The sequence below is a fragment of the Pristiophorus japonicus genome, chromosome 5 (assembly GCF_044704955.1).
Source record: "Pristiophorus japonicus isolate sPriJap1 chromosome 5, sPriJap1.hap1, whole genome shotgun sequence".
Taxonomy (NCBI): domain Eukaryota; kingdom Metazoa; phylum Chordata; class Chondrichthyes; family Pristiophoridae; genus Pristiophorus; species Pristiophorus japonicus.
Genome location: NC_091981.1, coordinates 34200115 through 34225186, shown reverse-complemented (window position 1 = coordinate 34225186; position 25072 = coordinate 34200115). Strand labels below are relative to the sequence as shown.

At 40.9% G+C, this 25072-nt stretch overlaps 1 protein-coding gene across 5 annotated transcripts in view; it reads left to right on the top strand.

Annotated features, from left to right (window-relative positions):
- brd9 (bromodomain containing 9) overlaps nt 1-25072 on the top strand; it is a 65255-nt gene that overhangs the window by 8321 nt on the left and 31862 nt on the right. For 2 of the 5 annotated variants that reach the window (XM_070880492.1, XM_070880488.1), the window contains exons 3-13: nt 3674-3809; nt 7360-7420; nt 8500-8644; nt 10199-10309; nt 12602-12780; nt 13730-13862; nt 15509-15584; nt 17385-17489; nt 18207-18339; nt 19249-19360; nt 21013-21072. In XM_070880492.1, the coding sequence (XP_070736593.1) occupies nt 3674-3809; nt 7360-7420; nt 8500-8644; nt 10199-10309; nt 12602-12780; nt 13730-13862; nt 15509-15584; nt 17385-17489; nt 18207-18339; nt 19249-19360; nt 21013-21072 (1251 nt within the window). The remainder of the gene's footprint in view (nt 1-3673; nt 3810-7359; nt 7421-8499; nt 8645-10198; nt 10310-12601; nt 12781-13729; nt 13863-15508; nt 15585-17384; nt 17490-18206; nt 18340-19248; nt 19361-21012; nt 21073-25072) is intronic. The other 3 variants (XM_070880491.1, XM_070880490.1, XM_070880489.1) reach the window with 3 other exon arrangements.

Here is a 25072-nt window from a genome sequence, read left to right as displayed (position 1 = left end):
GAATAGGTCCCACCTGTCTCAGAACTGGTGCACAATGAAGTGGAATGCCTCTTCCTGACAGCCGATCATTGATTTCCCTAATCTTCCTGTCTTTTCTTATTCTAGTGCATTGCAGGTGAAAAAGTATTGAGATTATAACCCGTGAACTTCTCTTAAACTTGTTTCCTAAACTTCTAAATTCATTTTGCGGGCCTTTAAGCCCGTCTTTACTTAGATCATTGGCTCCCACGTGGACCACGATAACTGGTTGCTCTCCCTCATCTTGGATAATCTTTTTCAGTCTATTCAATATGTCCCTTACCCTCGGAGCTGGGAAACAACAAAGTATCCGGGATTGTCGGTCAGGACTGTAAATGATCATGTCAGCCTCTCTGAACGATTGAAGCTCCTATCACTACCACATTTGTAGCTGTGTAGCTGATCATACCATCCCTCCCATATGTCATCTATTTGTTGATGCTACTGAGTTCTCATTTACCACACAGGATGCTGGAGCTTCAATTCTGTTTGAGAGCAGAAGTTGCTCTGAGTGCTTCTGTTGCAACATTTCCTTCCCTTTCCCCACCCCACGCATAGTCACCCATCTTCCCTCCTCCACTGACTGCTCCCTATTGCTTGTCAATGTGATTGCCCTCTCAAACTTTTACTCCAAAACTGCTCTCCCTTCCTGGTGTGTCAGATTTTTTTCCATCTCCTTCTCCAGTTCTGAGACTATTGAGCTTCAGCATTGTGATTTGGTGTCCCTTCCGACAGATGTTTGCCCGAGTCAACACCAGGTGCTCGAACTGCTCGTGTCTCACAGGATTGACATATCAATGTCTCTTCCTGTGCTGCCATTTAATAACAACTTGCCTATTTAGCAGCCCATTCCTTCCCTGCACCTCATTCTCGCTCTTACCAAGATAGGTCCTTACTGTCATTCTGCTGCCAGCTCACATCGTGATGTGCTCTCGGTTCAGATTTGGAAGGAGTGAGATGGTCTGAGAGGACTGGGAAGACCTGGGATCTGTACCATTTGGATCATGAGGGAATCTGGAGTTAGGCAGCACTACAAGTCTAGAATCTGTCCTGAATTGAAGGCGGAGAGTGTACACGCATATGTATGCAGATGTGAGTGAAAGTGGAAGTTGGGGGGTGGGATTCAGCCTGGGAGGGTGGGGGCAGTTGTTAGTGGGGCTTGGGGTTAGTGCGATAGTGGTAGAGAGTGCAGATAATGTATGGAAATCCTCATGGGCGGTTGGGTTTGGGGCTTGAGAGCATTCATTGGGGATGGGCTTTGGGATCTGGATTGGAAGGGGTGGAAGCTCTTGGAGCTGGGGTTTATCTGTAATCCAGGTGGGGGGATTGAAGCATGGCGGGGTGCTGAGGTTTAGGAGAACTCGGGATGACGGCTAGAGTGCTGGTGTGCTAGGTGGGGAGGAGTTTTCTGGAGTTTGGCAGCACTGGAGGTCTGGGATCAGTAGTGCTTGGGCTGGGGAGCAGAAAACATGGCTGCCAAGAGAAATGGTAGGGGGGAAATATTTGGTTAATTGTCTGCAGGTGCTGGTTCCTGATTGGAAACTGAAATCTTGATTCATTATTTTTGTAAGGGTGGTAGTTAGTGCTTGGTAAATCTTCCTATCTGACAACTGGTTTGGGGATTAGGCTTGCCTACCTGTCTACATTTGAGAGAATCAAGTACACCTGAGAGTTCCAGATAAACAAACCCCTGAAATTTACTCTGCTTCAGCTTATGTTGTTCTTGTGGTACAATAGCTACAGAATTTCTAAATGTGAATTTCAGCCTTGACCCTGGAGGGTGATCTAGTCTCCACTTGAGGGCAGGGAAACTGTTTGGGAAGGAGATCTTTCTTGGATTTTACCTATTGTGTCTTCTGCTAGAATGATGAAGTATCACTAACATCTGTGAAGAATTGTTAGCAGAGATTCATATTAATCTCTTAAAATTATGATGGTTGAGTATTCAAAAATATTGTCATTTTTATTTAGTAATGTTCTAAAAATTATTTACTGGCTTAAAGTATAATATAGTTTATTAATAAACTTAAAAATTGTAAAATATATGTAGTCTGTAAAGTTGTTAAATTGATTATTAAATCCCTTTGTAGGCATCTCATAATATTTTAGTCAGGTTTGAAAGACCTAGTACTACTTTATCCACTGAACAAAACATGCAGAGACAAAGTATTAATCACTAAGGTCTTGCAATTCTGTCATCAATTGTGCTCAAAGGTTTTGTTATAACTTGGAGCACAACTATGTGTGTAATAAGATGTCAGATAGAGGAGAGGAAACCATGAAACTATTATGGCAGGAACAAATATTGCAGTGATTTGTCAGGTTATGAGATGCAGTGCTTTACAATCTTGTACAAATGTCCATGATCAGAGATTGGCATTGTGATGAATGGATAGACCATTACTTTAACTTTAATACGTTGCATTTCATGCTTGCTGATTACATCCATCACCTGGAGACAGGGAGGAATACACATCTGGCCCAGGAGCACATAGCTGAGGAAAATGGTGTAAAGAGTAGTATGTGCAACGTACTTGACCATAGAAACCTGTCCTAGATCTTTGTGTGAGAAAATGCTGGATTTCCGGAAGCCATGGGCTCTTGTGTGGCTGCATACATTTCCTGAAGGAACGACTTGGCCTTGTTCAATACTAAACAAATCCTCAATTTCACTTAGTTACAGGTTCAAGACCAGTTGGCATCAGCCAACTCTTGTTTGCCGATATTATGGCTTGAAGACCAGGTATGTATTATGGTAGTTCCAAGGAATGTCTGGCACTGAAAGGTTAAACATTTCACAAAAGCTGGGATTTTTCACAGACACTTTGGGCTGGTCAATAAATTAAGATCAATAGTTGTGCATTGTGGTATACAAATATATTCTGGTATTAAAGGCTGTTCAAGTTTCTATAACGTCTTCCCGTTGACTCGATTTCAATATAATATGAGAGTCACACCAGTTGTCTTGGGTAATAAATCATTACCGTATTTTAAAAAGTGTTAAATATTTGGTATTAAACCAACTTTGTACATGTTACAGTTGGATTAACTGGTTGTTCAGTGTCTTGCACAGTAATCTATTAGCATCATGCTAAACAAGGCCCAGCTAACTTAGTATGTCTTTTGACCTTTGCATAGGGTTTTTTTTTGCATAATTCGACTGAAAACAGAGACTACAATTCTGCTTGCTGTATTTTAGCAGTGATCTAAACATCCCTATTTGTGTGTGGGTAGTGTTGCGTACCATATCATGCTCATACTAGCTGCCGCGATGACCCGCCAATTATTTTATATAAGGTACAAATGGGCACAAAATTGAAAACACAAGGCACCATCTTTTGTTGGGAAAAGTTGATAGTTGCACAGTCTTCTAAAATAAACTGAACTGAACTTTTTAGCATGTGCTTTCTGAAATCTTTTTACTGAAAAGGTGACCCTTTCCACTATTGCATGTTTATAACTAAGAATTAAGAAACATGGAAACAACTTCCTTTGCACCCTACTGTTTCTGTGGTGGCACAAAACTAATCGTACTCTGTTTGCCATAGATTGTTAGAGCTCACAGCGTTCACTGATTGTCTGCATTGATGACATCCCTTAGTGGAAACCGTGTGATGGTGTAGTCTACCGACTGACATTGCTTGTTTTACAACAGGAAGAGAAGAAGCGAAAGCGTGAAAAAGAGCACTTGGACAGTGAGGCTGATGCTGATGAGTTTGACCCAGGAAAAAGGATTGAAGTTGAGCCCCCAACAGATCGACCAGTTCGATCATGTAGAACAAAGGAACAAGGTAAGAGTATTTTGTTTGTTTGGTTTGGTTTTCCTAGCAATGCAATATACAGCCATAAGTGGACAGGGGAACATGTTGGCACAAATGATGGAACTACTGAGCAGGTCCATTAGCATTGGTAAAATGAAAAAAAAGGCTTAATATTTTAGAGCCCCAGTTTCAGATTTGCAACTTTTGTTTAATGGGTAATCTTTTAGTTATAGATTCTTCTACACCTGAAATGTTAACCCATCTTTTCTCTTTAGAAATACTGATAGATCTGTTGTGTATTCCAACATTTTCTGTTTTATTTCAGATTTGGGAATGCTAAACCATTTTAATTTTAAAAGCTTAATGTAATTCCAACAGGAATTCATATTAATCTCTCAAAATTACGACGGTTGAGTATTCAAAAATATTGTCATTTTTATTTAGTAATGTTATAAAAATTATTTACTGGCTTAAAGTATAATATAGTTTATTAATAAACTTAAAAATTGTAAAATATATGTAGTCTGTAAAGTTGTTAAATTGATTATTAAATCCCTTTATAGGCATCTCATAATATTTTAGTCAGGTTTGAAAGACCTCGTACTACTTTATCCTCTGAACAAAACATGCGGGGACAAAGTATTAACCACTAAGGTCTCACAATTCTGTCATCAATTGTGCTCAAAGGTTTTGTTATAACTTGGAGCACAACTATGTGTGTAATAAAATGTCAGATAGAGGAGAGGAAACCATGAAACTATTATGGCCTCAGATTAATGGTACTGATAATGCATTCCTCGATGTCTTTATTTATAATGAGGTGGAAATTGTGGTCAGAGGCTTCCCCGCGGGCAGATGCCTCCGACCTGCAAAAAATCTACGAATTTACCAGGTGGTCCGGAAGGTTTGTAGCTTCGCGCTCCTGGGCTTCTCTGGGTACCCGCGGGTAGAGGCCCATGTATCCCGGGGAGCATGCGGTTCACAAGCACCCCTTGGGTCATGTGGGCTTGCCCAATTAATAAAGGGAATCTCCATTCATACTTATGTGGTTTCCGTTTGTACAGAACTCCCATAAGTATGAATGGGGATCACTTAAAAAAAATACACGAATGCATGAAATAAATAAAAATAAATTACACATTTAAAATTAATTAAAATGTCATTTAATTAAATTTTAAACAAAAATTTAATTTTTTGACATTTTTTACTATGTTTTAATGGGGTTAAAAATAAACTTACCTTTATTGGACAAGATTTTTAATGTATAAATGAGTGAAGATTTTTTTTAAACTCTTGCACTGGTAAAAGCAGGCCATACGCTTTTATCAGGTGTAAGAATTTCAAGGGCATTCGCTGGGCAGAAGTTGGGCAAGTAGTCCAACTCTCCACCCGTGAAGGCCCTTTTCTTTTGGATTCATACAATCTGTCAAGAGAATTCTTGACAGATCGCAAGTTCCGGGTGTCAGCGCATGCTTAGTGCATGCCTAAATCCAGATCTTGCGGGGCCTCTATGGGCTGCTGATTCAGCCCCAATACATTTAAGATTTTTTTTTTATTGCTATTTCTAGACTGCTGTAAGTTTTGAGTTTTACCATTATTGGTTTGTATCTTCCTTTACTGCCACTGTTGCGTCCTTGGAGTTTAGTCATGCAAGTTCACTCAATGGGTCACGGTAGTGTATGCAAAGTTAGCACTGGTGCAGAGTTGTAATGTTTTACTTAAACTTTCATCTGGCTGTACTGCTGCATATGTAAAATTTTTATTTGGGGCTCTTAGTGACGGTTTTAAACTGCTCTGGAATAGCAGAATTCTGTTATGGCTGAGGAAGTACCTAATTTGGTTAACAATGATTCAAAAATATTATACATTGGCCTAGACATTCGTCTTGGGCGGTGGCACAAAGCAGGCGGTATCGGATCGGCCTCCTGTTAGGCACAGCACCTGATAATCAGTTCATTACAGTCAGTGAAACTGAATATCAAATGCTGCGTATAATAGGCAGCCGATCCAATTCCATTCGTTTTGTACCACCGTCCATATACGTTTTCATACTTTTGTGCAATTGATTATCATGACTGCAATTTGGGGTATAAAGCTTGCATCACTGGTGATAAACTGCTAAACGAATACCAAACCTGCTTTTAAAAAAAGATATGAATAGCATTTCAACAAAATACTTTGGACATAAATACACCACATAGTGTGGTATTGAGCCACATATAAATGACAAACATTGCAAGGTTTTTATCGCTGGTCTAACCCATCTTGCTGGGTCCACAATGAGAATGCTGCAATTATTCTTAGAATTCTGAGCTAAGAAGGGGGAACAGCAACTGTTCTCTGGTGACCCCCGTACTGTAAATGGGTGTTTGTGGCTGCTCACTGTGACACTGCTCTGATGACACCAGTGGTCAAATAGCTAGCCAACAGTTGCTATCCAGGTTCTCATTTAAAGACCAGATACTTGAATGAGGTACTGGAGAGTTTATGAGTCCATGCAGTGAAATCGTCCAAACACGGTTGCCTGCCTTGGGGAAAGAGGGGTAATATGCAAACACCAAGTCCCTTCTCAGATTGTAATAGCTGTTTGTTCATTAAAGAAAGACGTACATTTATATAGCACCTTTCACGACCACCGGATGTCTCAAAGCGTTTTACAGCCAATGAAGTACTTTTGGAGTGTAGTCACTGTTGGAATGTGGGAAACACAGCAGCTAATTTGCACACAGCAAGCTCCCACAAATAGCAATGTGATAATGACCAGATAATCTGTGTTTGTTACGTTGATTGAGGGATAAATATTGGCCAAGACACCGGGATAACTCCTTTGCTCTTATTCGAAATAGTGCCATGGGATCTTTTATGTCCATCTGAGAAAGCAGACGGGGCCTCGGTTTAACGTCACATCTGAAAGAAACACTTGCATTTACATAGCACCTATCACAACTTCAGGATGTCCCAAAGTGCTTTATAGTCAATGAAGTACTTTTTGAAATGTAGTCACTGTTGTAATGTCAGAAAACCTTTTTTGAAGTTTTTACTCTGCCTGTTCCTTCCCCTGGCACACAAGATAAACTGGACAAATTATGGTCTACATTCAGCTTTAGCTTTTGCCTGGCATTTACCAAAAACAAAATCTTTCTTAACTGCATTTATATAACTTTTCTTTGAAATTATTTGTAGTAAACTACATAGATTAGGCATACAGTTCAATTGCCTTTTGTGGGATTACATCCTGGTTCAGTTGACTGTTATTGAGCTGTCACTTTAAATCTCGTACACCGTAAGGTTGCTTAATTGAGTAAATACCCCAATAACTTTCCTGTTGTCAGTTTTTAAATGCTTCAACATATGTAGACCAGAATATCTTTTGACCACCAAATAATCTCTAGTGCCCTCTACTTTAGTACCATGTTAATAAATAATATTTGCATTCATAGAGCGACATTCACGTCAAAAGATGATTAAGCACTTCACACAATGCATTACTTTTTAAGTGCAGTGATTTATGTAAGCAAATACAGATTATCAGTGTGCCATTATCTTTCGATACTAATAAAACATTTGTTTGTATTAAAAGCGGAAAGTGAGAACACACCCCTGCAGCAGCTATTGGAGCATTTTTTGCGCCAGTTACAGAGGTAAGTTCTACAGTCATACTGACACCATGCAATATCAACACAAAGGCAGCGATAATTAAACAACTTGCACTTTTACAGCACCTTCAACTATATTTGGCTCCTTGGCTGGGAGGATAGTTTGATGATCTAAGCTATGCCAGTGGCTACTGTGTAGTCTGCCACAAAGTGTGTGAGAATTTCTCCTTCACCCACCTTTCTGGACTTTGCCACCTATCCATAGTGACAGGTTTCCTCCAATCTGAAATTGAGAGCTTCAATTGTGGAGAACAGCAGACACAAATTTCCATCCCAGCGTATTACAGGGCAGGTTGCTGGAGCTTCAAGAGACTGCAATATCTTGTATTTTAAAAAAAAGTTTTATTGTGCCAGTCCCTCCCGCCCCCTCACCCTCCACTCTTCCATTTTCACCCTCACCTCCTGATGACTATGACTGACTTGTTGATAGAAACAAGAGAAGAAACTTGCATTTATACTGGGAAAGTATCCATAGATACCAAGAACCCCAACATACATCACACAAGTGAGCCGCCTTCACGTGTGAACATGGATCATGAGTGTGAGAAGTTATTCCATTACAGGTTGAGGGAGAGAATCACAATCAAACACAGTCCTGTCTTCATCCCCAATGTCTGTACGCGTGCTTGTCATTCTAATTTGCTGGATAACAATTTTGTGAGAAGGGAGGCTTCCTCTGGTGAGACATCCAATCTAGTGAAATCATGAATGCATTGTAAAAGAAATCCTCCCATCATGTTTAAGATGTTGCTAACACATAGCGACTTGAGGAAATCTTCCCTACCATAGCCAGGGCCACTGAGGCCAAACGTAAAGCCAATGCCACTAGTCCAGCTCAGACCTGCTAACTCGACAGAGATCAAAGAGCTGTATGGCTCAATACCACACCACTACATCGAATAAGGACTGCACAATATGGCTTTTTTTTAACTTCCTTTCTGCACATTGTGGTATCCGGAAGTGTTTGAAGATGAGGGAGGCAGAAAAGAGGAGGGACTGTTGGAAATTGGTAATAATTATTACCTGCATTTAAAGGTTGTCACAAAATACTGATTTTTTTTTAGGAAAGATCCTCATGGATTTTTTGCATTCCCTGTTACGGATAGTATTGCTCCTGGTTATTCTATGATAATAAAACATCCGATGGATTTCAGCACCATGAAGGATAAAATCCTGGCAAATGAATACAATTCCATTACAGAATTCAAGGTAAGGTTAACATAAGAGCTGGACATGAGTAACTTGCATATATTCAAAAAGTAGCAATTTGTGTTCTTTTTAATTTCAATCGTGCTTACGTGTATACCTAATTTTTCATTAACTGATTTTTTAAGTTCTGTCATCAATTACCATTTAGTTTCAAAACCTTATTTTGGAATTATTTTCTTAATTGAGATGGGTTGGGCTTGAAAGACGTCTTAATGATTACCCTTTCTACTATGCTAGACTCACTCCATTCGGTTTACTTCACCCAGAGTGGGGGGGGAATCAAATCTGATAGATATTCTTGTGTAGCGTTGAGTTAGCATTATAACTGACTAAAAAGCTCAATAATTGCAAGTTCTTTTTTAAAAAAGCTTTCATTTGTAGGAGAAATTAAATATCCATGGCTGAAAACTACTTGCCTATACAGCTCTTCCTACAAGATTTATTTTTCTGTTTAGTGTAATCTATAATTACAGGTGGAATATGTGCGGAGAATAGCATTTTGCTAGTAGACGTGTCTTTTGGCAGCCCAGATGGCTCAGCATGTTTAATTATGAGGATCAAATAGCGTTCATTAATGCAACAAGACTTGTCTGCAAGCGTGATGTTTGGAGTTTCATAATTCTATAGCTGCAGAATTTGTGGATTGCTGTAGAAATTGATAAATTCCAGTCTTTCGGGGGTTTACTATTGCACATGTCAAAATGTGCGATGCCAGGGCTGAAAGGGTTAAATTATGAGGACCGGTTACATAGCCTAGGCTTGTATTCTCTTGAGTATAGAAGATTAAGGGTTGATCTAATTGAGGTGGTTAAGATGATTAAAGGATTTGATGGGGTAGATGGAGAAAATCTATTTTCTCTGAAGGGGAGTCTAGACCAAAGGGGCATAACCCTAAAATTAGAGCTTGGCGGTTCAGGAGTGATGTAAGGAAGCACTCCTTTAGACAAAAGATAGTGGAACTCTCTTCCCCCAAGAAGTGGTCAATTGAAAATTTCAAAACTGCGATTGATAATTTTTTTTTAGGCAAGGGTATTGAGGAACCAAGACGGCTAGCCTAGCTGGAGTTAAGATACAGAACAGCCATGATCTAATTGAATGGTAGAACAGGCTTGAGGGCTGAATGGCCTATTCCTGTGGTCCTAAATGGCTATCTTACCCATTATCCGTAAAGTGTGAAGCGGTGTTAAGGAAGTTTATAGCCAGGCTTTTTGGGAAAGTTTGAATGTAATTTGAAAATACGGTGACAAAAAGTTACAAAAGTTCATTCATCATTCCTGAAGATGTTAAAATCGACTCAGGACTATTTTAACATTAAAAATCTTTTATATTGAATTTGGCTACTTGTCAGCGATGTGATGGGAGAAGGGAAGAAAGGTAAGTGAATAACAACAAAATAGCCTGGCAGGGCAAAAATGATTCTAATCAATACACAAGGCCAACTCAATTCGTGCATTCCCTTTTTTTTAAAAAACTCTATCTCTTGCCAGTACTTTCTATCTACTGCAGAAAATTTAACATGGAAATAGTAATTTTGGTTGTATTTTTTTTCCCCAGGGTGATTTCAAGCTTATGTGCGATAATGCAATGACTTACAACCGACCTGAAACAGTGTACTACAAGGCCGCAAAGAAGCTGCTTCATACAGGATTTAAGATGATGAGTAAAGTAAGATGATTTAGTTTTTTGGCTTGGGTGTCTGATGTATGGTGTGAATAGTGATGGGTCAGCACAGTATCTTACTCTCACACTTGCAAATCTAGAATTTCATTCTGCTGCTTGTCAATATGGGTCCATCACTGATGTGATTAAATCATCAATTAGGTAATACAGCTTGTATCTAGTACTAAGAAATATGCTATATGGCGCAAAACATAGAAAATAGGAGCAGTAGTAGTAGTAGGCCATTCGGCCCTTCGCATCTGCACCGCCATTCAATATGATCATGGCTGATCCTCAATCTCATATTCCTGCTTTTTCCCCATACCCCTTGATGCCGTTTTGCTTCGAGAAATCTATCTATCTCCCTCTTAAATATATTCAGTGATTTGGCCTCCACAGCCTTCTGTGGTAGAGAATTCCACAGGTTCACCACCCTCTGACTGAAAAAATTGCTCCTCATCTCGGCCCTAAATTTCCTACCCCGTATCCTGAGACTGTGACCCCTTGTTCTAGATTTCCCAGCCAGGGGAAACATCCTCCCCACATCCAGTCTATCCAACCCAGTCATAATTTTATATGTTTCAATGAGATCCCCTCTCATTCTTCTAAACTTTAGTGAATACAGGCCTAGTCGACCCAATCTCTTTTCATACGACAGTCCTGCCATCCCAGGAATCAGTCTGGTGAATCTGCGCTGCACTCCCTCTATGGCAAGTATATCCTTTCTTAAGTAAGGAGACTAAAACCGCGCACAATATTCCAGGTGTGGTCTCACCAAGGCCCTGTATAACTATTAAGACATCCTAGCTCCTGTATTCAAATCCTCTTGCAATGAAGGCCAACATACCATTTGCCTTCCTAACTGCTTGCTGCACCTGCATATCTGCTTTCAATGACTGGTGTACAAGGACACCCAGGTCCCTCTGTACATCGACACTTCCCAAGCCATCACCATTTAAATAATACTTTGTCCTTATGTTTTTCCTACCAAAGTGGATAACTTCACATTTATCCACGTTATACTGCATCTGCCATGTGTTTGCCCACTCACAACCTATCTAAATCGCCTTGCAGCATCTTTGCATCCTCCTCACAACTCACAATCCCACCTAGTTTTGTGTTCAAATCATTTTGTGAATAGCTGGGGCCCAAGCACTGATCCCTGTGGTACCCCACTAGTCACTGCTGGCCACCCTGAAAAAGACCCATTTATTCCTACTCTCTGTTTCCTGTCAGTTAACCAATTTTCAATACATGCCAATACATTACCCCCAATCCTATCTGCTATAATTTTGCACACTAACCTCTTATGTGGGACTTTTATCAAAGGCCTTTTGAAAATCCAAATACACTACATCCACTAGTTCTCCCTTATCCTATCAGTTACATAGGGAGCGCAATCATAAACTGCATCTGTTCTGGTATTGCAGCAATCTTGGAATAAGTCTTCACCTAGAAATTGGTCCCTTTCAGCTGTTGCTGTGCTCAACGCTCCCTTCCCTGTAAACTGTGCGGCCGCGCAACGCTCTGCAGGTCCCACACAGTCGGTGAGCCAGCTTTTAAATTGAAATACCGCGTGTGCGCACAATTTTGAATGGCCCGTGCAGCCCATTACAGGGCTCATGCGGACCAAAACAGAATTAGAGGGAACATTCACTGTGCTGCATACTATATTTATAGTAGGTCAAACAAGACCGATCATTTGTGTTGAACCATCACTAGCATGACGAATCCAATGTGCAAATCATTCAATTATTCCACCATAGTTTGTATTGCTAGGAATACCTAAAGTAAACGACGGAATGTAATCAAAATATACTTGAAATGCATTTTATCGTGATGCATAATTGAAGTAAGTTAACATTTAGTGCTCTTATTGTGTTTGTACAGTATGCAATGCCTAAATGTGTTTTTGTGTTTGTGTATGCGTGTGTTCTTTTTTTTGGGGAGATTTGGAATGCATTTTACTGTTAGCTAAAATGTGTTCAGCATTACCCTGAGTGTGTTTTGTTTCCTCCATTACCTCTTTGTGACCTTGCATTATGGTGTTGATGGCTTTAGAATCTTTGCCAAGGCACGCCATATTCTGTGATCCATACACCATGTGTCACAACTGGTGTTCTTCATTGAGCCATAACAACGCTCATCTGTAATCACTCTCATTCACAAGAGTGTCAGTCATTAAACACAGTACACATCAATGACCAGCTACCACTAAATGCTGTGCATGTGCATGCAGTTCACCCCAGGACTTGGGGAGAAGTAAAAAGCGTGCCCTTCTGTGTTCTCTGCTTACAGGAGCGTCTGTTAGCTTTGAAGCGCAGCATGACATTCATGCAGGAGATCGATTTTTCTCAGCAGGCAGCACTATTAGGTGATGAAGATATAGCACAAGAGGAAACTGTTGCAGAAGTTACTGTAGTACCTGTCGAAACAACAACCAAGAAATCCAAGAAACCAAGTAAAGAGGTCATAAGGTAAATTGAATTCCAATGTCAAATCACTGCTACTTTTCCAAAGCACCTCGTGAAAGTTTGTAAATTGGGTGATGCATTTTAGAAGAGAGATAGATAGTGATCCTTTAGGAGACCTCCGTTAGAAATATGCTGGATGAATGATAAAATGTTTGCTACTTTCAGAGAGCCACTGAAGTGAAATGAGTTCTGTTAGTAGTTGAATTGTCAACAGTGACTTTAGATATAAGCCATAATGTTATTCTATTGCAGTAGCCCTGTCTCAGAGCAGCCTGGTTGTTTAGGAGGGCAATTTGTTCTAGAATCTGATTGTTCAGTGCATAAAGATGCCATGCATACCCAATAAAATAATGATTCAAGGGTACTCGTGATCTGTGGTCTTGAAATGTCTCTTCCTGACGTGGCTTTCAGTGGCCTGGCCCAATAGTGTCTCTCTTTTTCCTATCCCATCTCTCCTGAAACATTGACTCCTTGCTAGGATATCGTTGCATGGTGCTGGTGGTCACCTTTGTTCAAGTGGCCTTTCTTCTTGTGTGATGTTGACCGTGAGTAGCATTGTTTTTTTTATCCTGTTCTCACAATGGATGATTATAAGGATTGGGAACCCCAGCTGATTCATTTTTCTTCCATGACCCGGGAACACTTAAGCTAATTTAAGTGCCCCATCGCTGTCCTGACTGGGATAAGTTAACTTGTCATAGACTGAGGACTCTACTTGACCTTCCTGGTCTGTGTGACTCAGTCATGTACTGGATAAACTTGCTAAGTCATTCAGAGTTGTCTTCTGTCCACATTTTGAGATCAGGTAACAAAATTGTACTACCTCAGTTCTGCCATTAGAGACTAGATAGCGTACAATGTACTTATAATTGCAGAATAAGGGTGCAGCTAATTTACTACATTGCTCACTTCCTGTCATCCAGCTTTACACAGATAATTTCTCCTCTTTCAGTTACTTATATGAGCCAGAAGGGAACGCATGCAGTTCAACAGACAGTACAGCTGAGGAACATGTCCTAGCCTTGGTGGAACATGCAGCAGATGAAGCTCGAGATAGAATTACCAGAAATGCTGCTAACAGCAAGGTATATCAGTGAGGCAGTTGGACAATGTGTGTGTATGTAATATTAGCTCACCTGTGAAATAAAAACTGGAAATGTATAGCAGGAAAGTCAGCGTCTCCAATTCTGTGGGTTGCATGTTTATGCCCTTTTGACTGGAGCAGTTTGTATTCATAAAATCATTGAACTGTACAGCGCAGAAGGAAGCTATTTGCCCCATAGTTCCTGTGCAAACTCTCAAAATATCTATCCTTAATGTCATTCCACCGCCCTTTCCCCATAAGCATTTAAATCTTTCTCTTTTCCCCTCCAAAGCAAGTATATCCTTTTGTAAATATGGAAACCAAAATTGCACGCAGTATTCCAGGTGTGGCCTCACCAATACCCTGTATAGCTGTAGCAAGACTTCCCTGCTTTTATACTCCATCCCCTTTGCAATAAAGGCCAAGATTCCATTGGCCTTCCTGATCACTTGCTGTACCTGCATACTATCCTTTTGTGTTTCATGCACAAGTACCCTCAGGTCCCGCTGTACTGCAGCACTTTGCAATCTTTCTGCATTTAAATAATAACTTGCACTTTGATTTTTTTCTGCCAAAGTGCATGACCTCACACTTTCCAATATTATACTCCTTCTGCCAAATTTTTGCCCACTCACTATGTCCTTTTGCAGGTTTTTTGTGTCCTCCTCACACATTGTTTTTCCTCCCATCTTTGGATTGTCAGCAAACTTGGCTACGTTACACTCAGTCCCTTCTTCCAAGTTGTTAACATAGATTGCAAATAGTTGGGGTCCCAGCACTGATCCCTGCGGCACCCCACTAGTTACTGGTTGCCAACCAGAGAATGACCCATTTATCCCAACACTCTGTTTTCTGTTAGTTAGCCAATTCTCTATCCATGCTAATATATTACCCCCAACTCTGTGAACTTTTATCTTGTGCAGTAACCTTTTACGTGGCACCTTGTCAAATGCCTTCTGAAAGTCCAAATACACCACATCCACTGGTTCCCCTTTATCCACCCTGTTCGTTACATCCTCAAAGAATTCCAGCAAATTTGTCAAACATGTCTTCCCCTTCATAAATCCATGCTGACTCTACCTGACCGAATTTTGCTTTTCCAACTGTCCTGCGACTGCTTCTTTAATAATGGACTCCAACATTTTCCCAACCACAGATGTTAGACAACCCTTATATGCTGTATGATATAAATTTTAGGTAACCCTCAGTGGATAAAACAATTATTAGCTGCTCATGTTGTAGGTGCAAATTACCAAAGAAACTTAACATCGAAATATGTGTAATACTCTTCAATAATCTACATACGTATCATTGCAGTGTCTTCAAACATGGTTTTGAATATGAAGGCTGTAGATTGAAATTGTTGCTTGAACTATGTATAGAACAGTAATCCATTTTGTATGGAATAACTATATTAAAGGATATGGATGCCCTAAATTCATACTGCTGGCTAATACTTCCAGCCTACCAACATGCACAGTATCGTTATTTATTGAGGTAAAAGCCTTTGTTCAATAATTTAAGAAAAAACTTTGATTCCATAATGGATGGGTAGTTTTAGTCTGATTTAAAAAATACTTTTATTCTGACTGTAACTAGAAACTGTAAATTTGATCTAACGCACAATTTAATTGTATTTTGTTGCAGATTGGCTACCTCAGAAAGGAGGGTGAAGGTCCTCTGCTCTTTGCTGTTGTAAACCAGTCTGATCCAGAAACGGAAGGCAAATTGACTTAAATCTGATTTTTTTAAAAAATATTCCGGGGTGAAATTGATCTGCGCCGTAGCATGCGATAGGATACCCCTAATCAACAGCCTCTTTCACAATGCGCCACTTTCTTTTCAAAGTGATTATTGACATCACTGTGTCAATCAGTGAGTTTGAGGCAGAGTGGGATTTGTGGTTTACTCATAAACTATACAAACCGAGTCTCTGAACTCATGACCGAAACTACAGCAAACAGAGTCTCACGGGTATTGAATTATTTTTACAGCAAAATGCAGTGAGCAGAAGATAGTTACATAATACAAATTATGTGCATAAAATCAATTCCACTCACTTACAGCAGTGCGGTCTCCAGGCATGATTGATGGGAGAATTACCCAATCATCTCCATTCTGGCCAGGACTGGTGGTGCCATTATATGCAGTCTCTCCACTCCCCAGACTTCAATTGGGTTGAGTGTAAAACTGGCTGCTGATTCACCTAAGAGCATCTTTCGTGCTACTAGTGCAGAGCAATTTCACCCCTCTACATGAAACTTTTCACCTATAAGAATAATTTCATCTATCCGTTACTTGATTTGATTGTACAATTAAGCATAATACAGTAGATGAAGCATTGATCATCATATGAACCTCTCATGGGATTGGGGGTAATCCTATTCCTGCACCTATTTTCTATGTTTCTATAGTCCTTACTACTAGGGGGGTCAAGGGGTATGGCGAGAAAGCAGGAATGGGGTACTGAGGTTGCATGTTCAGCCATGAACTCATTGAATGGCGGTGCAGGCTCGAAGGGCCAAATGGCCTACTCCTGCACCTATTTTCTATGTTTCTATGTTCTATATTAGTATGGATTGAGGGTTGGTTAACGGACAGAAAGCAGAGAGTAGGAATAAACGGGGCAATTTCACGATGGCAGGGTGGAACTACTAGAGTGCTGCAAAGATTAGTACTTGTGCCTCAGCTATTTACAATCTATATCAATGACTTGGATGAGGGGACCGAGGATAATATATCCAAGTTTGCTGATGCTACAAAGCTAGGTGGGAAAGTAAGCTTCAGAGGGATATAGACTTGTTAAGTGACTCGGCAAGAACATGGGAGATGGAGTATAATGTGGGGAAGTGTGAAATTATCTACTTTGGTAGGAAGAATAGAAAAGCAGTATATCTTTTGAAAGATGTAAGACTAGTAAATGTTGGTATTCAGAGGGATTTGGGTGTCCTTGTACATGAATCACAGAAATTTAACGTGCAGGTACAACAAGCAATTAGGAAGGCAAATGGACTGTTAGCCTTTATTGCAAAGGGGTTGGAGTATAAGAGAATAAGGAGTTTTTCTGCAATTATGTCGGGCTTTGGTGAGACCACACCTGTAGTACTGCGCACAGTTTTGCTCTCAATTTAATTTATCTGCGGAAGGCCAAAGCTGAATACTAACTGTTTTTAAAGAGTTGAACTTTGTGTCCGAAGAGCTAGACGGAGGGGGAGAAAACCTGGAGTTCTAGATCTGAATTTCACTGATGTAGAGGACTCCTACCTGCAAAGCTATTTTAATCGTAGCCAAGTCAAGTGTTGACATGTTTGACAACTGTCACAGTAAAAATGCTACTCCAGGTCAACCACAGTCCGTTTACATTAGGGGAAATCAACATCATGTTTATGTGGACATATATTTGTTTGCAATAAATATATGTTGACACGAGAAACTCTTAATTAATAGCTGTACAGATTTATTACTTGCAATCTTGTTGTATCTAGTTTGATTATATATTTAGACTTCTATGTTGGCATTGTAGAGGAAGAGGTTCACCAAGTCGATCTGAGTTCCCTTACAACTAAACTCCAACCCGGTATCAACACAATGGGATTTAAAGATGACAGGAGAAACAAAGCTTTGTCGGGTAAGACTTGCTCAACTTCTCCAGCCTGAACTTTGTTTTTTGAGTCGGAATCTATATTGCTTGAGCCTTTATTGAAATTTGTGGTTTAATTTGACGTTTTGCAATTCAAGCCCGAGTTCAGTACATACAATGCCAGTGTTCAGTTTTAGTGGTCAGTATGATCAACTTTCTTCCTGTTATCAATATCCCTGACAACAATGTCTCTATATCCAGTCAGTCTGCAAATATTACACCTGGTGTCACTTGCATTGCTGATCAGTAACCCTTCTGTATTTAGCTGGGACACTCCCTATACTGTCATGATATAACTAAATTTTCACGTGCCAAATTATCTTTGTGTCTTTCATGATATGCCACAGATGCTGAACTTCTTTATTATTCTTTGCTTTCTTATTCTATCCCGTGACTTAACATTAAATCGACATCTTGAGGACAAGAGGGGAGAAAAATTAAGTGGGGAGGATAAGCTACAAATTTTGGGGGGTGGCAGTGGGGAATATCTCTGCTTATTACATAATGTTTTAAGAAGTTTCATTTGAAAAATGCTTTGGATTATTTCTTGAACTTCTAAGAAACATAATCGGATTGTTACATAAATTGAATCTGCCTCGACGACGTGCTTGAATCTGTCAGGCCCAAAATCCATTCTTCTCTTGTTTAAAATGAAACATGCGTTGGATGTAAAAGCATTTAGAAGCCTTTCTTTACCCATTGCAGTTACTTATCTGAACTGTGTGTATACAGCACAGTCCATACAAAACAACACCATCTTCCCTAACCTTACATCAGAGGAGACGGAGCTGCTGTATTCCACATATGGAGAAGAGACAGGGGTGCAGTGTGCCTTAAGGTAATCCCGTTTATTAATTTGTACTCCAGAGAAAGCCCTTGATTTTAGTATCGAAGCGAGAACAATACTTGCATCCAAGCAATTTTAATTTTCCAAAAAGATGTTTCAAGTTGCATGCAAATGTATACTGGTTCAGTGCTGTCAATCATGCCATTGCAGCAATGCAGAACCATCTTGATGCTCAGTGGCATCTTTTGTGACTCCAAATATCATGATAATTTCATGTGCAGTAAGGAATTACTATGAAAAGAAATGACTGCTAAATGACTTGACTATAGCAACTTCAACTTTCCCTGCGCAGCATTGAAAGCTTTTTAAAAATCGTACTCCAGAGACAGAGACTTTTTCCTGTAGAAGAAAATACATTCTTTCGGAGGACTTTTGAATGCTAATGGAAAGAGAATTAAATAAAGCCAACATTTTTATTGCCCAGGAGTATTGGCAAAAGGATTATCCGCTTGCATGTTCTTATGTACATCAATGCTGTTCGCCTCAACTACTCCATGTTCCTCATTCGAACCACTCTCTGGCAGATCTAAATCACCTAATGGTGTAAAATAGAGATGTAGGAAATGTCCACCTGATGGCAGCAGACCACAATACAAGAGGAACTCTTAACGTTTAACTGTCAGAAATGTTGGATATAAATGTGTTGGTAATTATTAATTTGTTTTCTCTTGCAGTAAAACAGGTTATTTTTAAGTACTTGTTGGACTTTGTGACATCAGTTCACCATCTCTTGAAGACCCAAAATCAACTAACAGCAAAAAATCTTTTTTTTGTACAATGAAATTGTAACATTTTTTCTTTCAAGTGATTGCATGAAATTTTGAAAGAAATATTTTGAAAAAGCAAAGACCAAGCTTCCTTTGCAAGGTGTTTTTGTTTTAAAGTATATTTTCTCTGCAGTTTACAAGAGTTTGTTAAAGACTGTGGGAGCTCCACAAAGAAAATGGTGGATGACTTGTTGAATCAAATGACAACAGGGGAACATGCTAAAGCTGTCTATCATTTATCACAGGTTAGAGCATTTTTGCATGGCTGTAATGAATACTGATAACACTTCGGTTATTGCAGAATATCCCAGTGTGAGTCTCTGCTTTCAGAGGGAATGCATATGGGGAGGATGGGGTGAGGAGGGGGAGAACCAAGTTAGTCAATCAGTACTTCAGAATAAAAACAGAAAATTCTAGAAATACTCAGCAGATCAGGCAGCATCTGTGGAGAGAGAAACAGAGTTAACGTTTCTGGCCATTGATCTTTCACTCCTAGGAGGAAGAGACGTTGAAGGAGGATGTACAGCAGTGTAATCTATTGATTTGATAACATCTTAAAATATCTACAGTTCGAACATAGTCCCAGGGTAGTTTCAAATTCAAGAGGAGGGAATTGAAGGGCGGGGGAGGAGAGGGGATCGAGGGCACGGGAGGGAGGAGAGGGGATCGAGGGCGCAGGGAGGGAGGAAGGAAGGAGAGGGGATCAAGGACGCGGGGAGGGAGGAGAGGGGATTGAGGGGGAGGGAGGAGAAGGGATCGAGGGGGGGTGTGAGAGGAGGGCGGGGCGCGGGAGGGGGCGTGAGGAAGTAGAGATTGAGGCGGGGAGGAGTGGGGATCGGTGGCAGTGAGGAGAAGGGATCGAAGGTCGGGCCTGTGGGGGGGGGCTGAGCACGGTGAAAACAGTGGTGGGGGGGAATGAGAGGAAGAACGTGATCCAGGTGTGAAAATAGATCACGTTCTCTCTCCCTCTGTTAGGCATGGATCATGTTCTTCCACTCTACCCCCTTTACATCTGCCCAACATCCTCGCTCGCCTCCCAGCCCCCCCCCCCCCCCCCCCACCACAGGGATAGGCAATATATAAATGAATTTAAAATAAATGAGGCCATATTCTGTATTGGTCCTATAACATGCATTACATTACATTTGTATTATTTGCCATACTTGACTATTCGAATGTTCTCCTGGCCATCCTCCCATCTTCCACCCTCAATGTACTTGATCTTATCCATAACTCTGCTGCATGTATCCTAACATAGAGTAAGGCCCATTCACCCAACACCCTTGTGCTCTTTAGCTTTCATTGGCTCATGGTCCACCAACAATGTTCCTGCTAAGCTATGCGGTCGTGCAGCTGTCTGGAGGTCCCGTGCAGGCCGCTTACTGGCTTTTGAAGGGGAAATTTTAAGCATGCATGCAACTTTGAATGGGCCACGCAGCCCGTTAATGGGACCTTGCTCTCCCCAAAAATTAGGGGGAACATTATCCACCAAATTCTCATCCTCATGTTAAAATCCCTCTATGGCCTCACCCCTCCCTATCTGAATTCAGCAGTGTGAGCGCTGTCTGTCCCTAACCTAAGAGGGTGAGCCCCCCCTGACTGTCACAATGAATGGATCAAATTAAACATTACCAAGATCTTGATTACACTCCAGCAGGCAGGAGCTAATTACACATTGCAGACAAACTGTTGGGTGTGTCTGGTCCCCTTGGAGGACAAATCAGAAATCTGTTGTTGTAAATAGACACGGTAGAAGGCTATGCTAATAGGGTTAGATGAAGTAGGGTGGGACGAGGCTTCTTATCAACACTAGCGTAGACCAGTTGGGCTGAATAGCCTGTTTCTGTGCTGTAAATTCAATGTAATTATTTTACAACATCTGTACTTTTTCTTTCAGAAAAGAAATATTGAGCAAAAAGCAAGTAAAGATATCAATATGACTCTTGATGAAGTACAGGTGAGGCTATAGAACTAACTTTCTTCTGTTTTATGAGAACCTAACATTTGCCGGAAATGGTAACCATTAGATGTAAATTACCATGCATCATCATAGGCAGTCCCTCGCAACCGAGGAAGACTTGCTTCCATTCTAAAAGTGAGTGCTCAGGTGACTGCAGAGTCCAATCCGGGAATTACAGTCTCTCACAGGTGGGACAGACACTGGTTGAAGGAAAGGGTGGGTGGGAAGTCTGGTTTGCTGCACGCTCCTTCCGCTGCCTGCATTTGGTTTCTGCATGCTCTCGGTGACGAGACTCGAGGTGTTCAGCATCCTCCCGGATGCTCTTCCTCTACTTAGGGCGCTCTTGGGCCAGGGATTCCCATGTGCTGGTGGGGATAAGAACATAAGAACAGGAGCAGGAGTAGGCCATATGGCCGCTCGATCCTGCTCCACCATTTAATACGATCATGGCTGATCCGATCATGGACTCAGGTCCACTTCCCTGCCCGCTCCCCATAACCCCTTATTCCCTTATCGGTTAAGAAACTGTCTATCACTGTCTTGAATTTATTCAATGACCCAGCTTCCAAAGCTCTCTGGGGCAGCGAATTCCACGGATTTACAACCCTCTGAGGGAAGAAATTCCTCCTCATCTCAGTTTTAAAAGGGCGGCCCCTTATTCTAAGATTATGCCCCCTAGTTCTGGTCTCTCCTATCAGTGGAAACATCCTCTCTGCATCCACCTTGTCAAGCCCCCTCATAATCTTATTTGTTTCGATAAGATCACCTCTCATTCTTCTGAATTCCAATGAGTAGAGGCCCATCGTACTCAACCTTTCCTCATAAGTCAACCCCCTCATTTCCGGAATCAACCTAGTGAACCTTATCTGAACTGCCTCCAAAGCAAGTATATCCTTTCTTAAATATGGAAACCAAAACTGTGCGCAGTATTCCAGGTGTGGCCTCACCAATACCCTGTATAACTGTAGCAAGACTTCCTTGCTTTTATACTCCATTCCCTTTGCAATACAGGTCAAGATTCCATTGGCCTACCTGATCACTTGCTGTACCTGCATACTAACCTTTTGTGTTTTGCTTTGCAAATTTTCTCCATTTAAATAATAACTTGCTCTTTGATTTTTTTTTTCTGCCAAAGTGCATAACCACACACTTTCCAACATTATACTCCATCTACACTTATCCCTGCGGCAACCCCACTAGTTACTGATTGCCAACCCAAGAATAAATTATTTATCCCGACTCTCTGTTTTCTGTTCGTTAGCCAATCCTCTATCCATGCTAATATATTACCCCCAACCCCGTGAACTTTTATCTTGTGCAGTAACCTTTTATGTGGCACCTTGTTAAATGCCTTCTGGAAGTCCAAATACACCACATCCACTGGTTCCCCTTTATCATTCCACTGTTCATTACATCCTCAAGGAATTCCAGCAGATTTGTCAAACATGACTTCCCTTTCATAAATCCATGCTGACTCTGCCTGACTGAATTATATTTTTCCAAATGTCCTGCTACTGCTTCTTTAATAATGGACTCCAACATTTTCCCAACCACTACTGCCTATAGACAAACACTCTCTTCAGGTGACCGATGGCTGTGCTTGCACACTGGAGGCTGTGTTGAACCTCGTCATTGATGTCTGCCCTTGCTGATAGTAGACTCCCGAAGTATGGAAAATGGTCCACATTGTCCAAGGCTGTGCCGTGGATTTTGATGTGTGGTAATTACAATGCACAGTAAAGACAAAGCTCCAAGCTACATGAAAAAGTGAAATCATGCAGGTCCTGAGTTCAAAGTGCCGCTTTGTGCTTGGTGATCATTCTCTTACTATTTCCTGAGCATGTCTGCAGCTTAAGTGCAAGAACATTCAAGCCAAATAGGATGGTGAGCAGTGCAGTTGTTAAGAGTATTATCCTCAACTTAGACATGGGTTTGAATGAAATCCTTATAATACCATAATGTTTTCTTCTCTCTGCTTCTAAATCTCTTAAGTGGATTGAGTTGGTTCGTCCTCAATCTTGTTCTCAAAAGACAAGCAAAATTGCCTCTAATTTCATGCAGATTCAGTCTTACTCAGGCTACAGGGATCCCCAGTTTAGGAGCTTACTACATTGGTGCAATAAGGACTACTTGTTTGAAGTTGGGGATTAAGTCGGGGGGTACAGTAGACTGGAGTTATGGTGTTGGATTAGCAACCTACAGTTGACTCCACGCCCACAATACATGGTCCAACACCGCCTCCAGTGTGCCAGCGCAGCCATCTGTCGCCTGAGGAAGAAAGTGTTTGTCTATAGGCAGTAGTGATACCCGCCCTCCTATATGGCTCAGAGATGTGGACCATATACAGTAGACACCTCAAAGCGCTGGAGAAATACCACCAGCGCTGCCTCCGCAAGATCCTGCAAATCCACTGGGAGGATAGGCGCACCAATGGCAGTATTCTCGATCAGGCCAACATCCCCAGCATCGAAGCACTGACCACACTCAACCAGCTCCTTTGGGCGGGCCACATCGTCCACATGCCCGACTCGAGACTCCCAAAGCAAGCGCTCTACTCTGAACTACATGGCAGCAAGAGAAGGAATGAGTTTAAAGTAAATATTGTGGAGAAGATATTTCCATACAAGATCAGTCTTATCAAATTTCTGTATCGTGATTTACTAGGATATTTTTTCCTTTGCTGAATTCTAATGAAACACGTTTCCTACAATAGTAGTAAGAGTTTTCCTTGGGTAGCTGACACTCTCAGAAATTAAGAGCCTTTTTTCATTCCATATATATGTTCTTAGCCTACGAAAAATAATTTTTGTTCTCGGGCCATGATTGCTATAAGGAAACTGAAGGATGAAGCAATATTGTAGAACAAAAGCAAATTACTGCAAATACTGGAATCTGATACAAAAACAGAAAATTCTGGAATTACTCAGCAGGTCAGGCAGCATCGGGAGAGAGAGAGAAACAATTAATGTTTCAGGTCGATGACCCTTTGTCAGACCTGGAGTGGCAGTTCTGACAAAGGGTCATCGGCCTGAAACGTTAACTCTGCTTCTCTATCCATTATTCTAGAAGTTTCTTTTAACACTTACAGATGCGAGCTCCCAAATCCAGAAACCTCGGGACTGAGGCCGTTCCGGATTTCGGAACATATTTCCGATGTCCCGAATCCGGAAACACCTGTGCTGAGGTTCGGGTATTTCCGGATTTCGGAGACGAAATCCGACGACCCGCATCCGGAAACCTATTTGGATCAGCGGTGACCTGTAGTTGAAAGAAAAAAAACGCCCAGGAAAAATCTGCGTTGCAACCCTTGGGACAGCGGTAGTTATGAAGACCTACAAAAAAGGTAAGTTAAAGTTTTTATTTTTTAATTCTTTTGCGATTCAATAGTTAAGTGTCTTGAGAATTTTTTGTTAAATTTATTTGCAAAAACCAAAAATTTTGATGTGGGGGGTGTGGATTATTTACTGTTGTGAGAAAAATGTCTGGATTTCGGAACATTTTAACGGATTTCGGACGACCCCTCCACCGATCTGCTCGATGTCCGGATTTCAGAACATTCCAGAGTTTGGAACTCCGGATTTGGGAGGTTGCACCTGTATCAGCTGACGAGTCCCACTCTGTTGATATGTGACTTATCAATATCCCTTTTAGACATGTTACCGATGACCGATGTAGAATTATTGCAGGCACTGGCATGAGCAGATCCAGAATCATATATCATCGATCTAATATTTCTATATTCAAATACTTATTCTTGGGGTGAGTGTGGCGCAAAGCTGTATTCAGAGGCTTTTAAGTTCACTGGTCAAAACTCCTAAAGCATGACAGTTTGGCCTCCAAAGGAATTTTTGGTTTATGGATTCATATGTTTTTGATGTAAAGTCAGGTTCAGAATTTCTATGACTTAATTCACAATGGTCCAGCATATATTCTAACTTAAGAGGTTGTAACCACTGGAACAGAAGGTAACTGCGAACATGAGCTTTCCCAAAAGGGT